This window comes from Neopelma chrysocephalum, unplaced genomic scaffold (genome assembly GCF_003984885.1).
Source record: "Neopelma chrysocephalum unplaced genomic scaffold, ASM398488v2 Primary Assembly neopelma1_96533, whole genome shotgun sequence".
Taxonomy (NCBI): Eukaryota; Metazoa; Chordata; class Aves; order Passeriformes; family Pipridae; genus Neopelma; species Neopelma chrysocephalum.
Window position 1 is genome coordinate 772,394 of NW_020925179.1, and position 22,069 is coordinate 794,462.

The window sequence follows — 22,069 nt, forward strand, 5'->3', positions numbered from 1 at the left end:
CCAGCCTGGCTCCAGTCTCTGACACCTCCCTGCAGATACTGGTAGACATTGATGAGGTCCCCTCTCAACCATCTCTTCTCGAGGCTGAACAGCCCCAGCTCCCTCAGCCTTTCCTCGTAAGAGACATGCTCCAGTCCCTTCAGCATCTCTGCAGCCTCCGCTGGACCTGCTCCAGGAGCTCTGTGTCTCTCTTGTCCTGAGGAGCCCAGAACTGGACACAGCACTCCAGATGTGCCTCGCCAGGGCTGAGTAGAGGGTCAGGATTTCCTCCCTGATCTGCTGGCAATGCTCTTCCTAATGCACCCCAAGATCCTATTGGCCTTTGGGGCACACTGCTGGCTCATGGACATCTTGTTGTCCACCAGGACCCCCAGGTCCTTCTCCACAGAGCTGCTTTCCAGCAGGTCGACCCCCAGCCTGTATGGGTGCATAGGGTTATTCCTTCCCAGGTGCATTTGCCTTTGTTGAATTTCAGACAGTTCCTCTCTGCCCATCCATCCAACATGTCAAGGTCCTTCTGAACAGCTGCACAGCCCTCTGGGGTATCAGCCATTCCTCCCAGCTCTGTGTCGTCAGTGAACTTGCTGAGGAGGCATCTACCCCTTCAGCCAAGTCATTGATGAATAAGTTAAACAGTACTGGGTCCAGTATTGAAGCTTGGGGGACACCACTAGTGACAGGCCTCCAACTAGACCCTGTGCCACTGATCATGACCCTCTGGGATCTGCCATTCAGCCAGTTCTCAATAGACCCCACTGTCCACTCATCCAGTTCTCAATACACCCCACTGTCCACTCATTCAGTCCACACTTCCTGAGTTTGCCTATGAGGATATTTTGAGAGACAGTGTCGAAAGCCTTGATGAAGTCCACGTAGACACTATCCACTGCTCTCCCCTCATCCACTCAGGTAGTTGTCTCATTGTAGAAGGCAATCAACTTGGTCAAGCATGATTTCCCTTTAGTGAATCCGTGCTGACTGCTCCTGATCACCTTCTTGTCATCCATGAGGATAGAAATGGCCTCCAGAATGAGGTGCTCCATCACCTTTCCAGGGATTGAGATGAGGTTCACTGGCCAGTAGTTCCCTGGGTCCTCCTTCTTGCCCTTTTTGAAGACCAGGGTAACATTTGCCTTCTTCCAGTCCTCAGACACCTATCCTGATTGTCACCACCTTTCAAAGATGATAGTGAGTGGCCTCGCTATAGTGTCTGCCAGCTCTCTCACCACTCATGGATGCATCCCGTCAGGGCCCATGGACTTGTGGATGTCAAGTTTTCCTAGTTCTCTAACCCAATCCTCCTTGACCAAGGGAAAGTCTTCCTTCCAACATTCCTTTACCCTGGTGTCCTGGGTCAGAGATTCCTGAGGGTTGGTCTTGTCAGTGCAGCAACTCTGATTTCTCTGTGTCCTCTGTCACCAGGATTTCCCCTCCATTTAGTAATGGGTTCACATTATCCTTACTTTTCCTTTTGTTATTGATGTATTTGAAGAAGGCCTTCTTGTTGTCCTTGACATCCTTGGCCAGATTTAAGTCCAGATGGGCCTTGGCCTTCCTCATCTCATTTTTACTTACTCTGACAACCTCTCTATATTAATTCAAGTGGCCAGACCCTGGTTCCATCTCCTGGGTATTTCCTGCTTATGCTTGAGTAATGGCAGGAGTTCTTTGTTCATCCATGCAGGTCTCTTGCTCCCTCTGCTTGATTTCTTGTTCATCATGATGTACTGTTCTTGAGCCTGGAGGAAGTGGTGCTTGAATATTGACCATCTCTCTTGCACCCCTCTTCCCTGCAGGGTCTGTTCCCATGGGATTCTTCCAAGAAGATCCCTGAAGAGGCTAAAGTTAGCTGTCCATGGTTGTAATCTTGCTCTCTGCCCTACTTCCTCCTTGCCCAATATTGAACTCCACAATGTCATGGTCACTGCAGCCAAGGCTGCCCCCAACCTTCACATTTCCTACAAGGCCTTAGTATGAGGTGGAGCAGCATGTCATTCCTTGTGGGATCTTCCACTACCTGTGTAAGGAAGTTATCATCAATGCTTTCCAGGAACCTCCTGGACTGTTTGTGCATTGCTGTGTTGCTTCTCCAGCAGATGTCTGGCTGGTTGAAGTTCCCCACAAGAACCAGGACCTGTGACTGTGAGGCTGCTTCAAGCTGCCTGTAGAAGGTCTCATCCACTTCCTTCTCCTGATCAGGTGGCCTGTAGCAAACACCCACAGCAATGCCACCCTTACTAGTCTGCTCTTTTATCCTAACCCAGAAGCTCTCGACTCGCTCATAATCCACCCCAAGACAGAGCTCGATACATTCCATGTGTTGCCTCACATAGTGGGCAACTCCGCCACTGTGCCTTCCTGGTCTGTCTCTCCTAAACAGTGTGTAGCCCTTCATGACAACATTCCAGTCATGTGAGCCATCCCACCATGTCTCTGTAATCACAATGAGATCAAAGCCCTGTGACTGCACACAGATCTCTAGTTCCCCCTGTTTGTTCCCCATACTGCGTGCGTTGCTGTACAGGCACTTTATAGAAGTATTTGAGTGTGTCAACATCCCAGTGGGTGTGCAAAGGGATGTCCCATAGTCCTGTTTCGTGGTTATGCCTTTGGTTGCTTGTGTTTGCTCAAGGTATCCCCTCTTTAACCTCCTTTTGCTACTTGGGTGCTCACTGTAGTTCTTCCCACACCTTATCTCTGTCGAGCCTGGCTATGTCTCCGTCCCCCTTCCAATCTAGTTTAAAGCTCTCTCAATGAGCCCTGCTCACTCCTGAGCTAAGATCCTTTTTCTCTTTTGAGAGAGGTGGACCCCATCTGTTGCCAGAAGGTTCAGTGTTTTATAAACCAACCCATGATCAAAAACCCCAAAATCCTGCTGGTAAAACCAAGTCTCAAAGCCAGGTATTCATCTGCATGGTTTTCCTGTTTCTTGCCCCATCATTCCCTGCAACTGGCAGGACAGAAGAGAACACTATTTGTGCTCCAGATCCTTTGACCAGTTGTCCCAAGGCCCTGAGGTCCTTCTTGATTGTCCACAAACTTCTCGTTGGGACTTCATCGGTACCCACCTGGAAAACCAGTAGCAGGTAATAGTCAGTAGGTTGGGAAGTTTCTTGGTGACATTCCTTACCCAGGCCCCAGGGGGGCAGCACACCTCCCTATGGATTGGTTCCAGTTGCCATTCCTCTCAAAAGGGAGTCACCAATGACTACTACCTTTCTTTTTTTTTTCTTAACTGAGCAGGTCGTGATGCGGAGAGTAGGCTGCCCTGCCCTGGGCGACCCCTCCAACCCAGATGGACCTTCATCCACTTCCTCATTTGCCTGGTCCTCAGATTCCAGGGCCTCATACATATTTTAAAAGGGCACCTGGGGAGGTGTGGTAGGTCAAGAGGGGGTTTACCTGCCACCTTGAGCAGAAACCTGTTTCCACTCCCCTCCATTACAATGTCCCCTCCTTCTGCCTCGTGGTGAGAGGGTAAGGGATCCATTGCTTCTTGTGAAGTGGATGGTGGGTCCATTTGTCTAAGGCATGGTACAGCGCGACTCCACCAGTCAGTCTCCTCTTCAGAGTCCCTAATACTTCTTAGTCTTTCTATTTCATCTCAACTCCACTACCAGGTTGAGCAGATTGTCCACCTGGTTGCACCTCACACAGCTGTTGTCTCTGCTGCCCTCTGAGAACAGTGCCAGGCTGTGGCACTCCCTGCAGCCCGAGGCCTGGAAAGCTGCATGCTTTTGTGACTGCTCTGTCTGGGTACATGCAGAGGAAGCAACTTTTGTCTGAGTGGACACCATACCTGAGCTCTCTTGGTGAGAGTGATGGCCACACACTGAGCTAAGTGCTTTAGCTGCCCACACAAGCTAACACATCCACACTACTGATCCCTCACGCTCCCTGGGGGTGGGTTTTGTATGGGTGGGGGTGGGTGTTGTCCCTGCTGGTGCCACCCATGCTGAGTCAGAGCTGCTTCTGATTCACAGGTCCACTGCTTCCCACTTGGGAGGGGGGGCTGGGGCACCTCTCTCTGCTCTAGTCTCGAGGTCTTGCCAGGTAGGAAAGCTCGCGTCTCCTTCTGGTGCAATCCTCAGCTCCAGAGCACATCTGTCCATGCAGTTTGCCTCTGAGTCTTCTCTGAAATGCTGCCTGCCCATGGGAAGTGGTGAATGAATTCCTTGTTTTGCTTTTGTGCACGGCTTTTGCTTTCCCTATTAAACTGTCTTTATCTCAACCCACGAGTTTTCTCACTTTTACCCTGCCAATTCTCTTCCCTCATCTCACTGGTGGGGGAGGGAGTGAGCAGCTGTGTGGGACTTAGCTGCCCACTGAGGTTAAGTCACAATACTCCCCTTGTCCTGTTTGAGGAGGGAGAGTGAGAGAGTGACTGGGTGGGCCTCTTCTTGCCAGCCAAGATCAACCCACAACTCAGTGGTTTATCAGCAAATAGCAAGCTACTCTAAATATAGCAGTGTGTTAGTATCATGTTCCTTGAAGTGACAGCTATGTTGAGGTGCTATGACTCAACAAGTTACCTATTAGATTTGAGCAAAGAAGGCCACATACATGGCACTTACATTCTCTCAGCTCATGCACAGAAACTCTTTAAGATGTCAATAAACCAATTGTGCACCTGAGCCCAGAGTGGGCACAAATTAGCCAGTTAACATTTAGAAATTATTAAAATAGGGGGATAAGGGAACTTACTCCCTTACTACTGGGAGTAATCAGTTCAGGTTTTTATTGAAGAGAAGAGAGACACAAGTAGAAGGAAAATCTTTCCAGCCTGATGCACTCAGTCAGAGGGGCGGAGAATAGTGCTTCTTGGATCTCCTAGGATCCTTGCTGTGGTCACTGAGAGATATGCAACATCTCAGATACCAGTTAAACTGTAGAAAGATTCTCAAGTAGCAATAAGGAGCAATTAAGCAAGACAAGCATACCAAGCCAACATAAGTTCACAATGTTAACTTTTAAAATGCAGCCAGTTTTGTTGGTATTTTGACAGTCATTTTGTCAATTTTTTTTGGGGGGGGAGAAATGTTGTTCAGTCAACAAAATGTGAACACATTTTTAGTGAGAATCAAGCACCTCAGCTCCTGATAGTTCTATTCAATGAGTTCCCTCCCCACAAATTGACAAAAGAAATGCTCTGTAAACATGTCTCAGTTCTAGAATTTTTCTACTCTCACAGCAACACAGACGAGAACTACAGAAATCCAAAGCAGACGGAAGTCTGTGGAAAGCTTTCTAGTGACTTCTCCAAGTATGGATCAGGTCTGCACTCAGAAGGTTCCACATAAACACCAAAGCAGCCTTAACTTAAGCAGTAAGTATAACAAGCTTCTATTTTTACCTTGTTAAATGCAAACTGGAATGTACTGACTGGTGTTATTAGAATATGCATGGCACGTCACTTTGTCCAAGTTGCCAGAGCAATCTTATGCTTTGGAAGCTCCTGTGTCTGAGAGTATCTGAATCACAGAGTCTTAATGCTGTTTCATAACTCAAAAAACCCCCATCACAATATATAAAAATGCTTTTTCCAGATAATCATACTCTACATTGAATAGTCAGTGAATTTTGGTCAATCTCAGCAGCTTTAGAAACTCACAATCTTGAATTTCTAAAAAAATACAGAACTTGAGAGAAATTCCAGCACAGGAACCTTCTCCAAATTTTTGAAGGAAAAAATGCAGGCTGGCTATTCAGAGTGGACATGCAAATAAACTAGATATAGCATTTGCAAGAAGTAGATTGTTACAAATTAAATCCCTTTGGATGTTACCTTGTGCTCATCTCGAAGATGAGTGTCCAGCTCCTCTGTGTATTTGGTCTCATAGTAGCAGAGTTGACATTTGTAAGGTTTAAGTTCATTGTGCTTCTCTATGTGTTGCTGCAAACTCTCATCAGTGGAGCAGGTAAAGGTACACTTATCACAGCGGAAAACAACTCCCTGCAAGTATTTTGACAGTTTGGAACGGCAAACTTCAATGGGAACAACCCGCTCTTCTGTGGGAAGACGGGAATGTTTATTAAGTTTTAAGAAATAAAAAACATCAGGCAATGTGTCAACAAATTGTAACATACCACCCACAGAAGAAACAGGATCTACTATTTGTGTATGCAATCCATCTACTGAGCTAAAACTGAACCAACAATCCTACATGACTATCAATGCAGGTGTCCTTGCAAATGTAACCACTTATCAGGTGAATAGGATGGGAAGATGAGATTTGGTGCAGATTTAAATGTTGGGGCAGATTTGTGAGACAGAGTAGCAGAGCCTAGGATTATAAAAGCAGACAGAAATCAGTCAGACCAAGCTCTATTCTGGTTCAACACATAACAGAAGCCAGTAAAAGGTGATAGAACTGTAATAAACAGGGAGCATATAGGGTGATTCCCAATACATCACCCTCCCAGCTTCTGATGATCAGAGCTGGTATTGTCACCATCACATCTAATGCTACTTTACAGCAGTATCTTCTCCTGAAGGTGGTTCTGCACCCTCATCTTTTTAATAGCTAAGATTCAAAATCCACACATAATTTCATGTTTCCCACAATTCTGATTATGCTACAAGCATGTATTGAAAATGTTCTCACTGAGCTATTAAATTCTTTACTTCCTTCCTCTCATGCAAAACACACACTTTTAATAGGGCAGCACAATTAAATTCAGTCTTTCTGTATAGAGACAGAATCCTGATGTGTGCAATATTCATCTACTGTGGTTCTGTGCTTTCAGCAGAGGGTCACCAGAAGATCTTCACTACAGCTTTTGTTACTCAACCGTCCTTAGTAGAACACTGAAATTTAGTACTATTATTCCTTATGGACTGCAGATTAAAGGAAGAGTTTGATCTTCCTCATGAAGATCATCATTAATGATATCTTAAAACAAACAAACAAAAATAATCCCAGGCGTGATTCTTAGAGGGTAAACATGAAGGGTAGGGGACTTGTGTGCATTGACACATCTCTTATAATTTCTATAGGGAGGCAAGAGCTACAGAATTCATCCATTTGTCTTTGGCCAATGCATAATCTCCACTGCTCATGAGCCTAATTTTCCACAGCCCATCTAATATTACACCCTCCTCAGTTTGTTCTCCTCCCTGTGCGCCCCTTATTTTGAACATGAAAGTTTTCCTACCTCAGAACCTTCTCTTTGTGCACTGTAAAAGTGGAAATTTCCCCCAAAGCTATATCTGAGTGACACCCTGAAAACTTGTGGTTCCTCTCCAGATAAAGAAGTTCTTGCAAAAAAATGCTGAGTTGTGTCAAGTGGGAAAAGTGATGGGGGTGCACATGTTCTAAGAGATAACAAGAGTTAAAGCTGTGATTTTGAACACATAACAAGAATATTTACAGCTCTGTGCAATTGAATTCACTGAAATAAGGTAACTTGTTTTTAAAAGTGAAAAAAGTTCCAACAAAAAGTTTTAAAAGAGAAATTCCATTTAAAACATTTGAAAATTAGATTTTTCTCTAGCATGTGACACATATTTAAAAAAAACCACTAAAACAGGGGATGGTATAAAAGGTTTTATCCACCACTTCAGAGCAATGCACCATCCTAATTCCTATCAGTAAAACTCATCATCTTACTAACAATCACTTCCCCATACCTGACAAATCACAGGCAACACAACATGGACTGACTTCCCAGCTAGATCTTGTAATTGCCTTATCACCATGGATCTGCTTGGCAATCATTGGATCTGTTTCTGACCTGTTGTCCTGATTCCAGCCCACATCAGAGGGAGAGGGTGTGTCCAAGACATTGTGTTATTCGATACCACCATATGTCATTGCCAGAGGCAGGAAAAAGGGACTCACTTCTGAGAAGAAGGGCGTCCCTTTCTGGTGGAACAAAGTGTGGGTGGGGAACCTGTCAACCATTGTACACTGCTGTCATTAGTATTGCTGCTGTTACTGTTCATTTTCTTACCGCATGGATGTTTCCAGTAAATTGTTCTTATCTCAACCCAAAATTTGTGCCTTTGGTCTCCCACCAGAGGGAGGAAGGGGATCAGCTTGTGGTTTTCTTTTTAGTGGGAATACTAAATTGGGGAATACCATTCCTAAACCATGACGCCTGTGGTTTAACTTTCTGTTTTGATCTTGGATCTTGTAATTGCTGCAAATTTGCCTGATGATCTGGATTCTTGGTAGAACCTGGCCATCATCTCTGAGTCTGCCCTGCTTGCCTTGCTCTGGTACTTGCAGGGTTGGGCCCTATGTAGTGGTTTGAATCAGGTTTTCCCCCTGAAACTAAGAAAGTGGTAACCCCCAGGGGGTGGTGACCCTTGGGGTTTGACCCAATCAGTGCTCCTGCAAAATATAAACATATCTCTAGACTGGAAAAGAAGAGGTTGTACTTGTTGTGAGAAGAAGAAGTGGCCATGTTGTAGAGCCCCCCAGTCCCCAGCTGGGGTCATAGAAACTTGGAAACAGTGTTAAACTGGGCTGAGTGCCTGTAACTTGAGAAGCTGAAGGAGTTTTCTCCACCGTGAGTGGGCAGACGGAGCAGTAGAAGAGACAGCAGCGTACAGAGAGCAGTGGCAAAGAGCCAACAGATAAGGACCGAAGAAGCAACAGAAGCCGGCATGCAGCCGAGGCAGACACAGAGTCGTTTGAAGAAAAGGAAAGCAGCAGCAGAAAGCGAACCAAGCCACTGCAGAGAGAGAGTTTCGAGGGTAAGAACTGAACAACCAAAACTCCCCAAACTCCCTGGAGACTCCTCCGAGAGAGAGGAGGATGATCAGACTCACTTGAAAGAGTCTTGGAGTGCAGTATGCACTGCAGAGAGGAGCTAAGAAGCTCAGACTGTCCTGAGAGCTCAGCCAGGACGGCCAAAGGAATGTGTGTGTGGGGTGACCTTGGCCCCCCCCCCTTGCTGCAGCTTCAGGGAAGCTAGCAGACATCTTGAGGCAGAGCATGGGAGCTCTGCAAAGGGGCTTGGATCCCCTGAAGATACCAGACCGTCACAAAGGCTTCTGCACTTCATTGATATGACTGTGGTGGAGCAACCTTTGTCTGGGGTAACGCAGCCCACGGAAAGACCCTTCGTTTGCATCGGGGGACTGAGAGAGAGGCTTGGAGGCCTCCCTCGTGTGTGTTGGCAGAGAGCCAGCAACTGCTGCATGGAAGAGGAGACACTGCTGCTCTAGAGAGAACTGCTGCTCAGAGACTGGAAGGGGTCTTTTCTTCTTCTTCCCTCCTGGACTTTTATTTGGAGGGGAGAAGAGATTTGGCCCATTGTAAATATTATTGTCATGGTAGAACTAGAGTTAAGATTGGATGTAATGTATTATACTATTTATTTATGTGTACAGTCACTGTAATATATATTCCTTCCCCCCATATTGAGTCTAGTGTTTTTGTCTGGAAAACCCATCTCACACTGGGTTGAGATGTGGGAGGGGGGCTAGGAATCAGGAATTGGATTTTGGGCTCTAAAACCATGACACCCTAGAAAGCAAGGCTCCACCCCTACCATCTATGTTATACTTCTCCCTTGACCTTGGGGAGCAGCTGGTCCTTGCTGCTCGATGACACTAATGACTTAAATTTACGTGTATTCATGTCAGTGGGCTTTATCTAAACAATTAACTTAAAAATTGCAAAGTGATTTGAATTTAAAACATCATTGATGCTCTAACAATATTTGATCACTTTAATAATTGTCAGTCATCACATACTCCACCCCCTCTATATTTGGCTACTCATTTATACACTTATTGTATCTGAGCAACTGGCAAAACTGAAACAAATATGAGTCCTATCCAAAAATTGTGAAACTCAGCTTTGGCTTCTGTACACAAATTTCATTTCAGCAGTGCCCACAAAGTCTACCATGTACGCACTGTAAAAAGATGACATGCTGTGGAACAGTTTAGCAAAAGGACTAAGGGGACCTCTGTTCCATCCCTCCCCAGCATCATCTCTGAAGAAATGTATTCACTTCTTTAGACTGAAACATTTGGGCTATTTGTAATACAGATCTAAGATTAAAGAGAAAAGCAATTAATGCACTAAATATTTAGAGTATGTAAAGTCAAAGCAGGCATACATTTTGCTTACAACATGAAAAAAAGTGCACATTTAACACTCTAAAGACCTTATATATGAAAATTTACTGTTTCAGAGAAACAGATGACAATTATATGAAATGGAAGGAAAAAACAATTATTTATACCATGAAAAAAAGTAAAATAATTACTAAAAAACAAATGCATTAAGAAATATAAACAAGGATCCCTAATATTGATCTTGGTGTGTTGTGTTCGGTGCTGGAAAAATATCAAGGCATTTCATGATGGGAAAATTTGCACGAAAGGATAATAAAAACTAATTGCACTGCCTGGTCTAAAGGAAAGGCCAACAGCTCTGCTGGGCAGGGAGCAGTTCTGTCTCCATTATGGAAATTTCAAGAGCTCACGAGATTTGCCTGTTATGAAGGTCAAGAGAAACTCAAGAGCCAAATCTCTTCTCGGTGTTTGCCTGTAAAGTAGCTACTGACTTTGCAATTTCCATTTTCACTCCCTGCTTCAGCCCACAAAGGATGAATTGTGCTTGACCAACCGGACTGCCTTCTATGATGAAATAACTTGCTCAGTGGAAAAGAGGAGAACTGTGGACATCATCTACCTTGATTTTTAGCATGATCTTTGACATGGTCTCTCACAACACCCTTGTTGACAAGCTGGCAAAATTTGGACCATAAAAATGGGCCACAAGATGGGTAGAAAACTCTCTACAGTGAGCCATCTTTTGAGGTAAGAAAAATCAGACTGGCAGCTAGTCATGAGTGGAGTTCCTTAGAGGTTGATTCTGGGTCAATATCTTTATAAATGATCTGTATGACAGTATTGAATACACCCTCACCAACTTGCAGATAACACCAAACTGGGGGGAGGTAGATAAATGTCATGGTTTGAGATTGGCCCCCCCTTGAGAGAGGGGGGCTCAGAGGTGATTGGGTGCCAGGGCAGTGTTCCCTGAAGAGCCAATCACCACTCATGTTGTTCGCTTCTGCTCAAAATCATATATACACAGCCCACCGGAAGCTGTTGGCAAGAGTTCTGCTGTTGGTGTCTGCTGCGTGTAGGTGTGGAAGGCCGGGGGGTGGCTGGGCTCCCTCTCTCCCCTCCGGGGGAGGGAGGGGAGCCCTGCGGCCCCCCCAGCTCTGCCTAGCCCAGAGCAGAGTTAGAGGCAGCATTTAGAGTGTGTGCAGTGAGGGAAGAGACTCACAGCACCTGAACCTGACTTGAGGTAAGAGGAGAGAGGCAGGTTTTTGTAGCCAAGCCTTCTCCCCCCCTCCTTTTCTACAGCTAAGCTGTGGAGGGGGGCTTTTCCTTTCCCTCTGCTGGAAAGTGGAGGAGAGGCTCAGCATTGAAGCTGAGCCAAGTGGACGGGCCGTGGAGGTAGGCCCGGCGCTCGGGAGAAAGAGTCCCAAGCGAAATTGGAGATGGACCCCCCAGAGAGAGAGAGAAAGGGACCCGGAGGATGTCTCTGCCACGCAGGACAACCGAAAACCCGAGGAGAAATCCACATGCCAGGACGTGGACGCTTGATAAGCAGAACTACACTGCAGCAGCCTATGAACCAAGGTATGAGAGAGAGAGAGATCACACAGCGGCAGGAGAGCAAGGACTCAAAGTTATCTTCTCGGACTTCATGAGGAGGAGAGACTACAACAAAACAACTGGAACTTGGTGAGGGGGGAACGTTCAGGCCCAGAACACTCCCATAGAGGGACTGGTTACTTTCCAACCTTGAAAAGGCTCTTTCCTGGACTAAACTTAAAGGAGGGGCTTGAACGGACTGATTGATAGAGATGTAATATATATATAGTTGTCTTTAGCTTGTATAGTATTTATTTGTGTAAATAAATGTATATACTTCCCCCTTCCCCTATAGAAGCCTCTGGCCTGAAAGTTTCTCTTTGGTGTTGGCATAAATTGTGGGAGGGGGTGGAGAAGCCTGAAAATTGGATTTTTTTTTGGATTTCTAATGTGGCTCAAACTGCCACAATACACCAGAAGAAAGAGCAACCTTACAGAGACCTCGACTGGTTGGAAGATTGGGCCAAGAAGAATTAATTGAGGTTTAACAAAGAGAAATGTCAAGTCCTGCACCTAGAACAGAACAATCCCAAGCAGCAGTACAGGCTGGGGTCTAACTGGCTGGGGTGGAACTCTGCTATAAAGTCCTTGGGGATCCTGGTGGGCAGCAAGCTGAATATGAAACAGCAGTGTGCCCTCATAACAATGAAGGCAAACCAATCCCAAGGTAGTCATAGAGAAGATGGAGGTACTGCATAAGGATGTGTGGTGACAGAAAAAGAGGCAATGGGCACAAGTTGCTTCAGAGGCAATTCCATCTGGATATAGGAAAATTATTCACCATGAAAACAATTAAAACATTGGAATAGGTTATCCAGAGAAGAAGTGGAATATCCCTTGCTGGAAATATTCAAGACTTGGTTTGACAGGGCCCTGGATAACCTAATCTAAGGTCCTGCTTCCAACAAATAGTTGGACCAGATGTTCTCCAGAAGTCTCTTCCAATGTAGAATTTTCTATGATTCTATGAATCAAAGTTAAATCAGTCTGAAGAACTGATTGAGCAGAGTAGGTGACACATGATAGAAGGCTCTCAGTGGCAAACTGGCAACATCCTCCTGGCCATAACAATAATGTAGCTCAGTAAGAATCAACTTCTGTAGCTATTCACTAAGAGACAAAGAGTCTTCATTTCAACTGCATGCTGCCAAATCAAGGACTTGCGATGTCACCATTTTGAAAGCTATAATGTAAGTTAGAGATCTAAAACTGTTTTTTCGCTTTGCTGGAGGGATTTTTGCATAGGAGAGAAGATAATACAGAAAATGGATCAAAACTTTCAATCTTCTGACTTTATACAATATACTTTTTATTTATTTATATTTATTTTTATATTTTATATATATTTATATATATTATATAATTATTTTCATTTATATATTTTATACAATATATATTTTTATGCAATATACTGCTTACTCTACCTGGAGAACAAATGTGCTTAGACCACAGCTTGAGACTGTCCTTATTTTATAAATCCAAATGGCTACAAGTAAGGAAGGCTGAGACAGTGCAATATCCCTCAGTCCTGTCTGCACAGCAGCACCTTCTTTCTGTGCACATTAACCCCATCAAAATCTTCTGCATTAGCTGCCACAATTAGATACAATAGATTTTAGTCTGGATATATACATCAGAAAGAAAAAATTTAAAAATGGACCTGAATTCCTTTATAGTCTGGGTGCTTCATGACTGATAAAAATCCCTGCCCTTCCCTTGGGGTCTATAAAACTCTTTAAAGGCTAAATTTTCATTTACATTAAATCCTTTATTCTGTTTTACCTCCCTCAACATCCCTTCCTATTACAGATTTGTTTCAGCAGCACAAAGGCTTTGTGCAACTGAAGCTATAGCTATACAAAAAACCAGGTCTGGTGTCACATATTCGGGGGGTAACCACTTCTACTTCCTACCATTTGGTCAGAAACAGCTCTGTAAAGCTAGCACAACTGCCTTGAACCCATGAAGTGCTACTCCACCATTGCATCTCAGCATTGCCTACTTTTGCTGGAAGTTTGCCTAACTAGGCCCAGCAAGATCTCCCTCTCTCCATTTATTTGCATTTGAACTGTCAGACCTTCTCCACTTTATCTTGGGCACAACCATGAACCAGAGAACACTATCTCACAAGATATTAGCACCTAAGCCAATATTTGGAGCCCCAGGGTTTCTGTTCCTGGACCCCCACCCTGCCTTCCAAACCCACCTTTTCTCCAGAGGAGTAATCCTGGAGCATATCCTAAATCTGGACAAAATACAACATTATGATACCCTCAAGGATAAGCTTGCACCTAAGTGAAAGTACCTCTTGAACCCTTACACTTAGTAAGACAGCTTTGTTATATACTTTTGTTATATCCTTTTTGGGTCCTTGAACAGTCCTTAGCATTTTTCTCAAATGTTCCTTCAAAATAGCCTTTACAGTAGAAAGAAGTTTGAATGACATACATCTACTTCACTGCTTTGGTATGGGAAGGACCCGAAATAACCAGCATTGAAAAGTGGTTTGCTACATCAGATTGTGACAGTGGTTGCAACATCAGAAGCTCCTCCAAGAAACATGAAACGTGTTTGCTCATCAGCAATACAATACTCAAAAACTCTGTCCAAACTGCGAGCAGGCAAAGCACTATCCAAACACACAGGTTTGAATTTTGACAGTCAACAGACCTACAAGTGTGATAACTGTGGGCAGGTGTACTGGGTTTGGCTGGGGTACAGTTAATTTTCTTCATAGTAGCCCATGTGGTGCTGTGTTTTGGATTTGTGCTGGAAACAGTGCTGATAACACAAAGATGTTTTTGTTATTGTTGAGCAGGGCTTGCACAGCATCAAGGCCTTTTCTGCTTCTCACACAGCCAGTAGGCTGGGGGTGCACTAGAAGTTGGGAGGAGACACAGCTGGAGCAGCTGACCCCAACTGGTCAAAGTGATATTCCATATCATATGATGTCATGGTCAGCAATAAAAGCTTTGGGAAGAAGAAGGAAGGGGGAAATGTTCTGAGTGATGGCATTTGTCTTCCCAAGTATCCATTGCACAAGATGAAACCCTGCTCTCCTGGAGATGGCTGAACACCTGCCTGCCCATGGGTGCAATGAATGTATTCCTTGTTTTGCACGTGTGGTTTTTGCTTTTCCTATTAAACTGTCTTTATCTCAACCCATGAGGTTTCTCACTTTTACCCTTCTGTTTCTTCCCCCCATTCCACTGAAGGGGGAAGTGAGCGAGCAGCTGTGCGGGGCTTAGCTTCCCACCAGTGTTAATCCAGAACAGCAGGAATCTCAGCCGAGGGCACCACAAAAGATGTTTCTTCTGAGCTTGTCTTTAGTTAACAGAATAGGAATCCCTAATCCTACTTTTAGCTCTATTAAAAGAAAAAAAAAGAGAGGGGTAATAAACATCCTAATTTTTGACTTGTTCCTAAGAACAGGTGAGGAAGGTGTTATGAAGAGAAAAATTTCAAGCAAGGAGTCAAGGAATATTTTAAAGCCCCTAGAGTTAATTGATACATCCTACCACAGTGTTTATGATAGTAAGCACTTTAGAAACACATACATAGGAACAACCTTGGCCTAGGTCCAAGTTGTGAATTAGTCTAAGTAGGTGCTTGGTGACTGTCCTCCCAGACAAAAGGTGCCAGGACAGAAAGCTCTTGCTGCTTATAGAGAGCCCAGGGTGGCCCACTGAGGGTAAGGGCTATCTTTCCTGGGGGAAAGGGCTGTTGTAGAGAAAAAGTGCAAAAAGAATTTTAAATCTGGCTGACTTCTACATTGGAAAACTGTATTTCACAGAAAAGAAGTAAGATGTACTAGGGTCTAGTGCCTGATCTATTCAACATATCTGAACTCACATACAGAGAAAAAACTTAATGGATCAATCTGAAAGAGTAGTGTTCAGTTCAGTATTCTCTTTGTCGGATATAGATATATACAGGGACATCTTTACCTCTGTGCAGAACTATATGATCAATCATGTTACGTTTGTATTTGGTGTGATATAGGCAAAGAGGACAACGAAGGTCTTTGAGTCCTTCCTCAGGATCTGCCGAATGTCCAGCTTCCACGTGCATAGTAAAAGCAGATCTGTGAAATGGGAGGGAGACATGGAAGCAGTCAGAAGAGGTGTGTATGGAACACTGAAGTGTCACAGCTCTATTACAGAAGTGTTGTATAAAATGGTATAAACAGCACTCAGCCTTCTCTCCATAAAGCCACATGGCATTTCATCAGGACTATTCACATAAGCATAAGTATTTGCAGGTTCATATCCCTAAGTAACTGAACACACATTCTGCACAAGATATTCTTTTGCAGTAATTGATCTATAGTCACATTGCTACAGTTAAGATGGCAAAAGTATTTCCAACTTTTGTACTCATTATTTGCTTGCCTTTGGCAAAGAGAGGCATTTTAGTAAATTGAGTAAAATCGTTTCAACTGTCCTAGACTTTGAAGGGTAAAAATTATTTCTGATGGCAAAAAAAAAAATAATCCTCAACATCCCTCTTTGTAGGACCAGCCCCACAACAGCTAAAATGTCGATTTGAGATATGAAATCAACTTGCACCTACAGTAAAACTGACACCAAGTTGATAAGTTTGAAAGCCTCAATTATGAGGACCTGAAAATGCAAGACTGAGAATACTCCACAAATGAATGGTACTTTTGCCCAAAAAAATCTCATACCATTAGCTGCATAGGTAAAAAATAAGAGACATACGTGCAGAGAAAATTACCTATGCACCTATCAAGCCACAAGGTCAAGTACTAAAATGAGAGGTGTTTGTAACTTGGGGGAATTAGGTCATTTTTTTCCTGAGGCAGTGCTAAAGCTTGTAAGAGCAAAACTGCTGGTTGCATTAAATTACAGAATTTAAAGCCCCTTTGAAAGTTCTCCAAATCTGTTATCTTGAACGCAAAACAACTTACTAACACAAATGGCTTTGGGCCTGATCCAGTGGTCATTGAAGCCAATAGGTGAGTTTTTATCAACTTCAGTGGATACTCTCATGTGTTTAATTCTCTATTGTGACTGGAAGTGGTATTTTTTAGAGCTCATGTGTGTATATTATACATTTAAAGAGGAAAGACTTAATCCCAGAAAGTTTGAGACATCACAATAAAGAACACAACTCTTTTTATGTAACTATGAACATATGTAATTACAGATTGATTTAAGGTAATTTTGTTTAATCCTGGTAGAAGAAAAAGCTACTCTTGTATGAGATCTCTAATGTCCAGCATATAGATACGTACCAAATACAATGGGTGAACAATTGGCTGAAGAGCCAGGCTCAAAGAGTTGTAGCAAATAGGGTAACATCTGGCTGTTGGCCAGTCACTAGTGGAGTTCCCCAGGGCTCAATTTTAGGGCCAGTTCTCCTCAGTGTTTTTATCAATGACCTGGACATAGGAGTTGAGTATACACTGTTTGCCAATGTTACTAAATTAGGAGTAGCTGTTGCTTCCCTCAAGGGTAGGGAGACCTTACAGAGAGGTCTTGATAGAGTAAAGGGCTGGGCAATCACCAACTGTATGAAATTTAACAAGGACAAATGCTGGACACTGCACCTGGGACGGTGTAATCCTGCACATATGTATGGATTGGGGGAATGCAGCCCTGCAGAAAGGAATCTGGTGGGTTTGGTCAACAGTAAGCTCAATATGAGTCAACAATGTGCCCTGGCAGTCAAAAGGGTCAACTGTATCCTGGAGTGCACCAGGCACAGTATAGATAACTGGTCAAAAGAAGTGATTATCCCACTAAACTCAGCATTGGTGTAGCCTCACATTGAGTATTGTGTGCAGTTTTGGGATCCACAATATAAGACCAATATAAAAATATTAGAATGTGTCCAAAGGAGGGCAATAAAGATGGTGAAAGGACTAGAGGGCGTGACTTATAAGGAGATGCTGAGGATACTAAGTAGCTCAAGTTTGTTCAGCTTAGAGTAGACTGATGGGTACCCTCATTGATGTCTACAACTTCCTCATGAGAGGGAGTGGAGATGGAGGTGCTGATGTCTTCTCTCAGGTGTCCGGTGCTAGGATGTGAGGGAATAGCTTAAAGCTGAGTCAGGGGAAGTTCAAACTGAATATTAGGAAAAAGGTTCTTCACTGAGAGGGTGGTTGGTCACTGGAACAAGCTCCCCAGAGAAGTGGTCATGGCCCCAAGCCTATCAGTGTTTGAGAAGTGTTTGGACAACACTTTTAGATATATAGTTTCACTTTTAGGTTACCCTGTGTGGACCAAGGAGCTGGACTCCATGATCCTCGTGGGTCCTTTCCAACTCAGGATATTCTACGATTCTGTGATCCTAACAGAAAAGGTTGAGCATTATTCTTTAACAGAACCTCTCTCTTTTACCCAACCACACTCCTCAGGACATAATAGCTTTGAGACCTTGAATGTTAGCTAAGGAGGCTATGACTGAGGGTTCAAAATATCAGAAGGAAACTGAGAAACAGCACAACTACATGAACCTTTTTTTCCCTAGGGAACATGGCTAAACACCTCCCCCCCGAAACTTAAAATTTTTCTATGTTTAATTGGATTTGCTGAAATGTTTCTATATGCTGTCAGACACTTTGGAGTATGCTTGATATTTTAGTCAGATAAATTGCAGGGGGGGTAGGGATTATGAGAGCTTTCTTCATAGAGGGAATAGAAATTCTATAACCTACCTAGAACATTTGACTGCCTCATACTTCAAGCTAATTGTTCATAAAATATGCCTTATTTCTGTAGAGAAAACTCCTCATACTTGATGGTGAAGACCAGCATCTAATTACAAATTGTGAGGGGGAAAAAAATCCCCACTCATACTATTTACTGTAGTGGGTACAGTTTACTACAAGTGTTTCTCCTGCTTTCCTTTTCAGCAGATTTTACAGGTTGTTGTAGGAATGAAGAAAAATAATTACATGGATGCTGCTGTGATCTGGTATGGTATTTTCCATGTTTCTTTCCCTGGTCACCATTGGCCATGTGTCTCTTAGTTACAGTCAGTTCTCACAAAGACTCCTGAAGTCTTTTGAAGTGCTAAAAAAATCCCTTTAGAAGTTCAATTTATTTGTTTTGCACAATACTTACTTAAAGCCTGTATAAAAGGAACAATCTTTGCACTTGAAGAGTTTTTTCCCTCCATGCTTGTCACGGTAATGACGTCGAATGCTCTGTATGTAACCCGAGGAGAATTCACAAAATTCACAGTTAAGGATAGTTTCTGTTTTTTCCATTCCTGCAGCACTCCCAGAAAGTGGGATTTGGTTGATGTTATTGTTCCTGGACAGAGCTGCAGACTGGTAGTGGTTCAACTGTTGCTGAACATCAGGAGGTTCTGAGTATGAAGAGTCTATAAAGAAAGAGAAGCTGTCATTCCAGGTGGGTCAATGAAATTTAAAAAGATTCTAGGCCTGCTCCAGCAGGCAGCCTTTAGAAGAGATAAGAGGATTGCCATTCCTTCATTTAACCTGATTTGTATTCTACAGTGTAAAAGGCAGTCACTTGAGATTAGGCTTTTCAAATCTGATCTGGGGAGGGACAAATATATGAGAGTAACCTATTAAAGACAGAAAGAAAAAGGAAACGGATAGATTATTTCCCTCCCCCTTATACAACCCAACAGAAGGCTGCCATACCATTTTAATGATATTTTAAAAACTCCCACAGACTAGATTATATATTTCAGCATACAAACTGAAAACTAGAATACTTTATTAAAAAAAAGGGAGGGGAGTCTTGGAAGTTTCCCAATACAGTGATTTGAATGTGGAAGTTAGGAATTCAGCTACTTTGTCCTATATAATCCACAACTGCCCATGAATGGTACAAATGAAAGCAAAGCACAGATGGAACTTCAGTGTAACATTCCTGAAAAGGAAAACATAACATGATTTAAAAAAAGGATATAAAGTGTACCAGCCACATCCTGGTTTTGATACATTTTTAAAGTATAATTCCCTGAGGCAGCATATATATGAATTCTTTAAAACACATACTTGATGGAAATTAATACCATTCATTCAAACCAATTAGTAAAGAGAAACAAAAGACAAACATGCCTGTACAGCTGTACAGCACTCAGTGTGTGGACTTCATCTGTCTTCAAGAGAGTAAAGTGGTTGTTTTATTTTATCACTGCCATATAGTTATATATGCTTTAGAAATGAAAACCAAACCAACAGCAACAACAAAAAGTACCAAAGAAAACCAAAACATAGGGAGGAAAATGTCTCCAAGCTCCCCAGCTTCATCATCAGGTTTACAGCAGAGACATGAAAGCTTCTTGCAAAATGATTCAAGATTTTTTTGTTTCTTCTGAGTCATATGAGCAGGGACTGGAACAGAATACATTTATCCTTTCTTCTCATTCCTTCTACAGCAGGTTTGCTCACAGTGAGTTCTAACAGCTGCTTCCAGCCTGCCATGAGGCAAATGAAAGCAACTGTGGGAAAGGAAAAAAACACACTTCACACCAAATTTTTATCCAATTAAAATACATGGCTCTTCTGCTCAAACTTACTTAAGAAATTCACAGGCAGTCAGTGGTGGATGGAGAGGCACTTTGTGTGTGTGTGGGTGGTATATACATCTCTGAGGGGAATGCAGCCTGTGGGCAACCCATGTTGGAGCAGACACACGTGAGGCAACAGCCAATTATTAGGAACTGCAGTATTTCAGCCAATCGCAACCAATCCTATAACTGACATGGTTGCACAGGTTGAGACCTGACAGACCCCACAAGAGGCCTTAGGAGCACCTGAGAGCAAACAGTGGAAACCCTCAGCCCTGCACCCAGACTGCATGTTGCGCAGCTGGATCTACTGCATTAACCCATCCAACTTTGTACTGGCTCATACAGAATCATGCCATCTCTCCTGTGGGCCAGGGAGGTCATGTTAGAAACCATTATGATGACCCATTTAGCTTCTGTCCTGGACTATGTTGTCCCTCCCATGGAACAGGGAAATCATATCACTTGTTAACATCAATTATATCTGCAACTATAAATACTTTAGTATCTGAGTCCATTTAGTTTCCACACTGCCAATTCAGTCTCAAACTGCAGCAATGAATTACTGCAGTTTGCTGGTATGCTTACTGGAAAACCAAAGGTAGTCTTAGTGACTCAGTAAGGGGTGGAGAGAGACAATATTTCCAGAAGTGCCTAAAAAGCATTTTGGCCATTGTGAAAAATTTATCCAGAGTGTACAATGACTTGCACAAACTGTCTGTCAACTCTGCTGAAAATTATCATCTCTTTCAAAAGAGCCTACATATATGAAAGGAACTCATGGTCTCCACTAAAATGGAAAGCAGAAAATGTTAGTTTCATACATGCCCGGATACCATAGGTTCATACACAGGGGAAAAATATATAAAGAAAACTCCCTGCTGAAGCAAAATGAACATTCAAGTTTTATAGCATGGAATCACAGTGTCATAGGTTTTCTTGCTTTAAAGAAAAAAATCTCTGCTTTGAATTTTTTCCCTTTACCACTGTGAAAGAAAGGTGTTGAGCAAGGGAGGGGGGAAGAGCTAAGCCACATACACACAAAGGACTGGTTAAGTAGCCACACGTTCCAGATTAATTGCTTCGGAAAACTGTGGGGGAGGTGGTTTTTTGTTTGTTGTTTTTTTTTTTCTCTGTGAGGGGACTTTACCTTCTGCCCGAATCTCAGGAGCTGTGTGTGGGAGCGAGCTGCGAGTTTTCACCTCCGAACCCCTCACGTCCTGTTTTGCCTACGGCCTGGGTGCCCCTTGGAACTGTCAAGGACTGGAGGAGCTCCGGTTCGTTCTCCACTGAGAGAGTCCCTGCGGGGCCGCACCCCACCTCTGCTGTCACGGATACTGCCAGCATCTTGTGAGTTTTTTCCCTTTCTTCCTGGGTCTCCCTGCTCTCCGCTGGACGGACTGACACCCCTGTCCCTTGCTAGCTGCCGCTTTCGTGGCCGAGATGTGGGGGCCCACCTTGGTGTCTTGAACCACACGCACGGCTGAGATCCGCCATTTGCCATGTGGGGTTCGTCTGCAGCGCCCCCTGCCGGCCATCAGAGATCAACTGCAGCCTCTGCTCCACCAGATATCAAACAGCGCCCCCGGCTGGTCCTGGTTAGAGTTGCACCGAAAGGCGAAAAGTACTTAAATTTTTTGGTGGAAATTTGGGTGCAGGATTGTTGTGGTTTTTTGCTTGTTTGTTTGTTCTTTTGTTGTGTTACCGATACACACATATATACGGAGAAGAGGCAGTCTAGGAGATTCCTAGAGCATATAGAGGATAATTTCCTGCTCCAGCTGGTAAATGAGCCTACCAGGGATGGAGCCCTGCTAGACCTACTGTTCACAAACAGAGAGGGGCTGGTGGGAGATGTGGTGGTCAGAGGCCATCTGGGGCACAGTGACCATGAAATAAGAGAGTTTTCAATAAGGATGC

General features: G+C 43.6%; 1 protein-coding gene across 1 annotated transcript in view; it reads right to left on the reverse strand.

Moving 5' to 3' along the window:
- LOC113981414 (zinc finger protein 462-like) overlaps positions 1–22,069 on the reverse strand; it is an 87,261-nt gene that overhangs the window by 13,344 nt on the left and 51,848 nt on the right. The window contains 3 exon segments of the mRNA XM_027708791.1: positions 5,786–6,009; positions 15,580–15,716; positions 18,727–18,988. Coding sequence (XP_027564592.1) covers positions 5,786–6,009; positions 15,580–15,716; positions 18,727–18,988 — 623 coding nt within the window.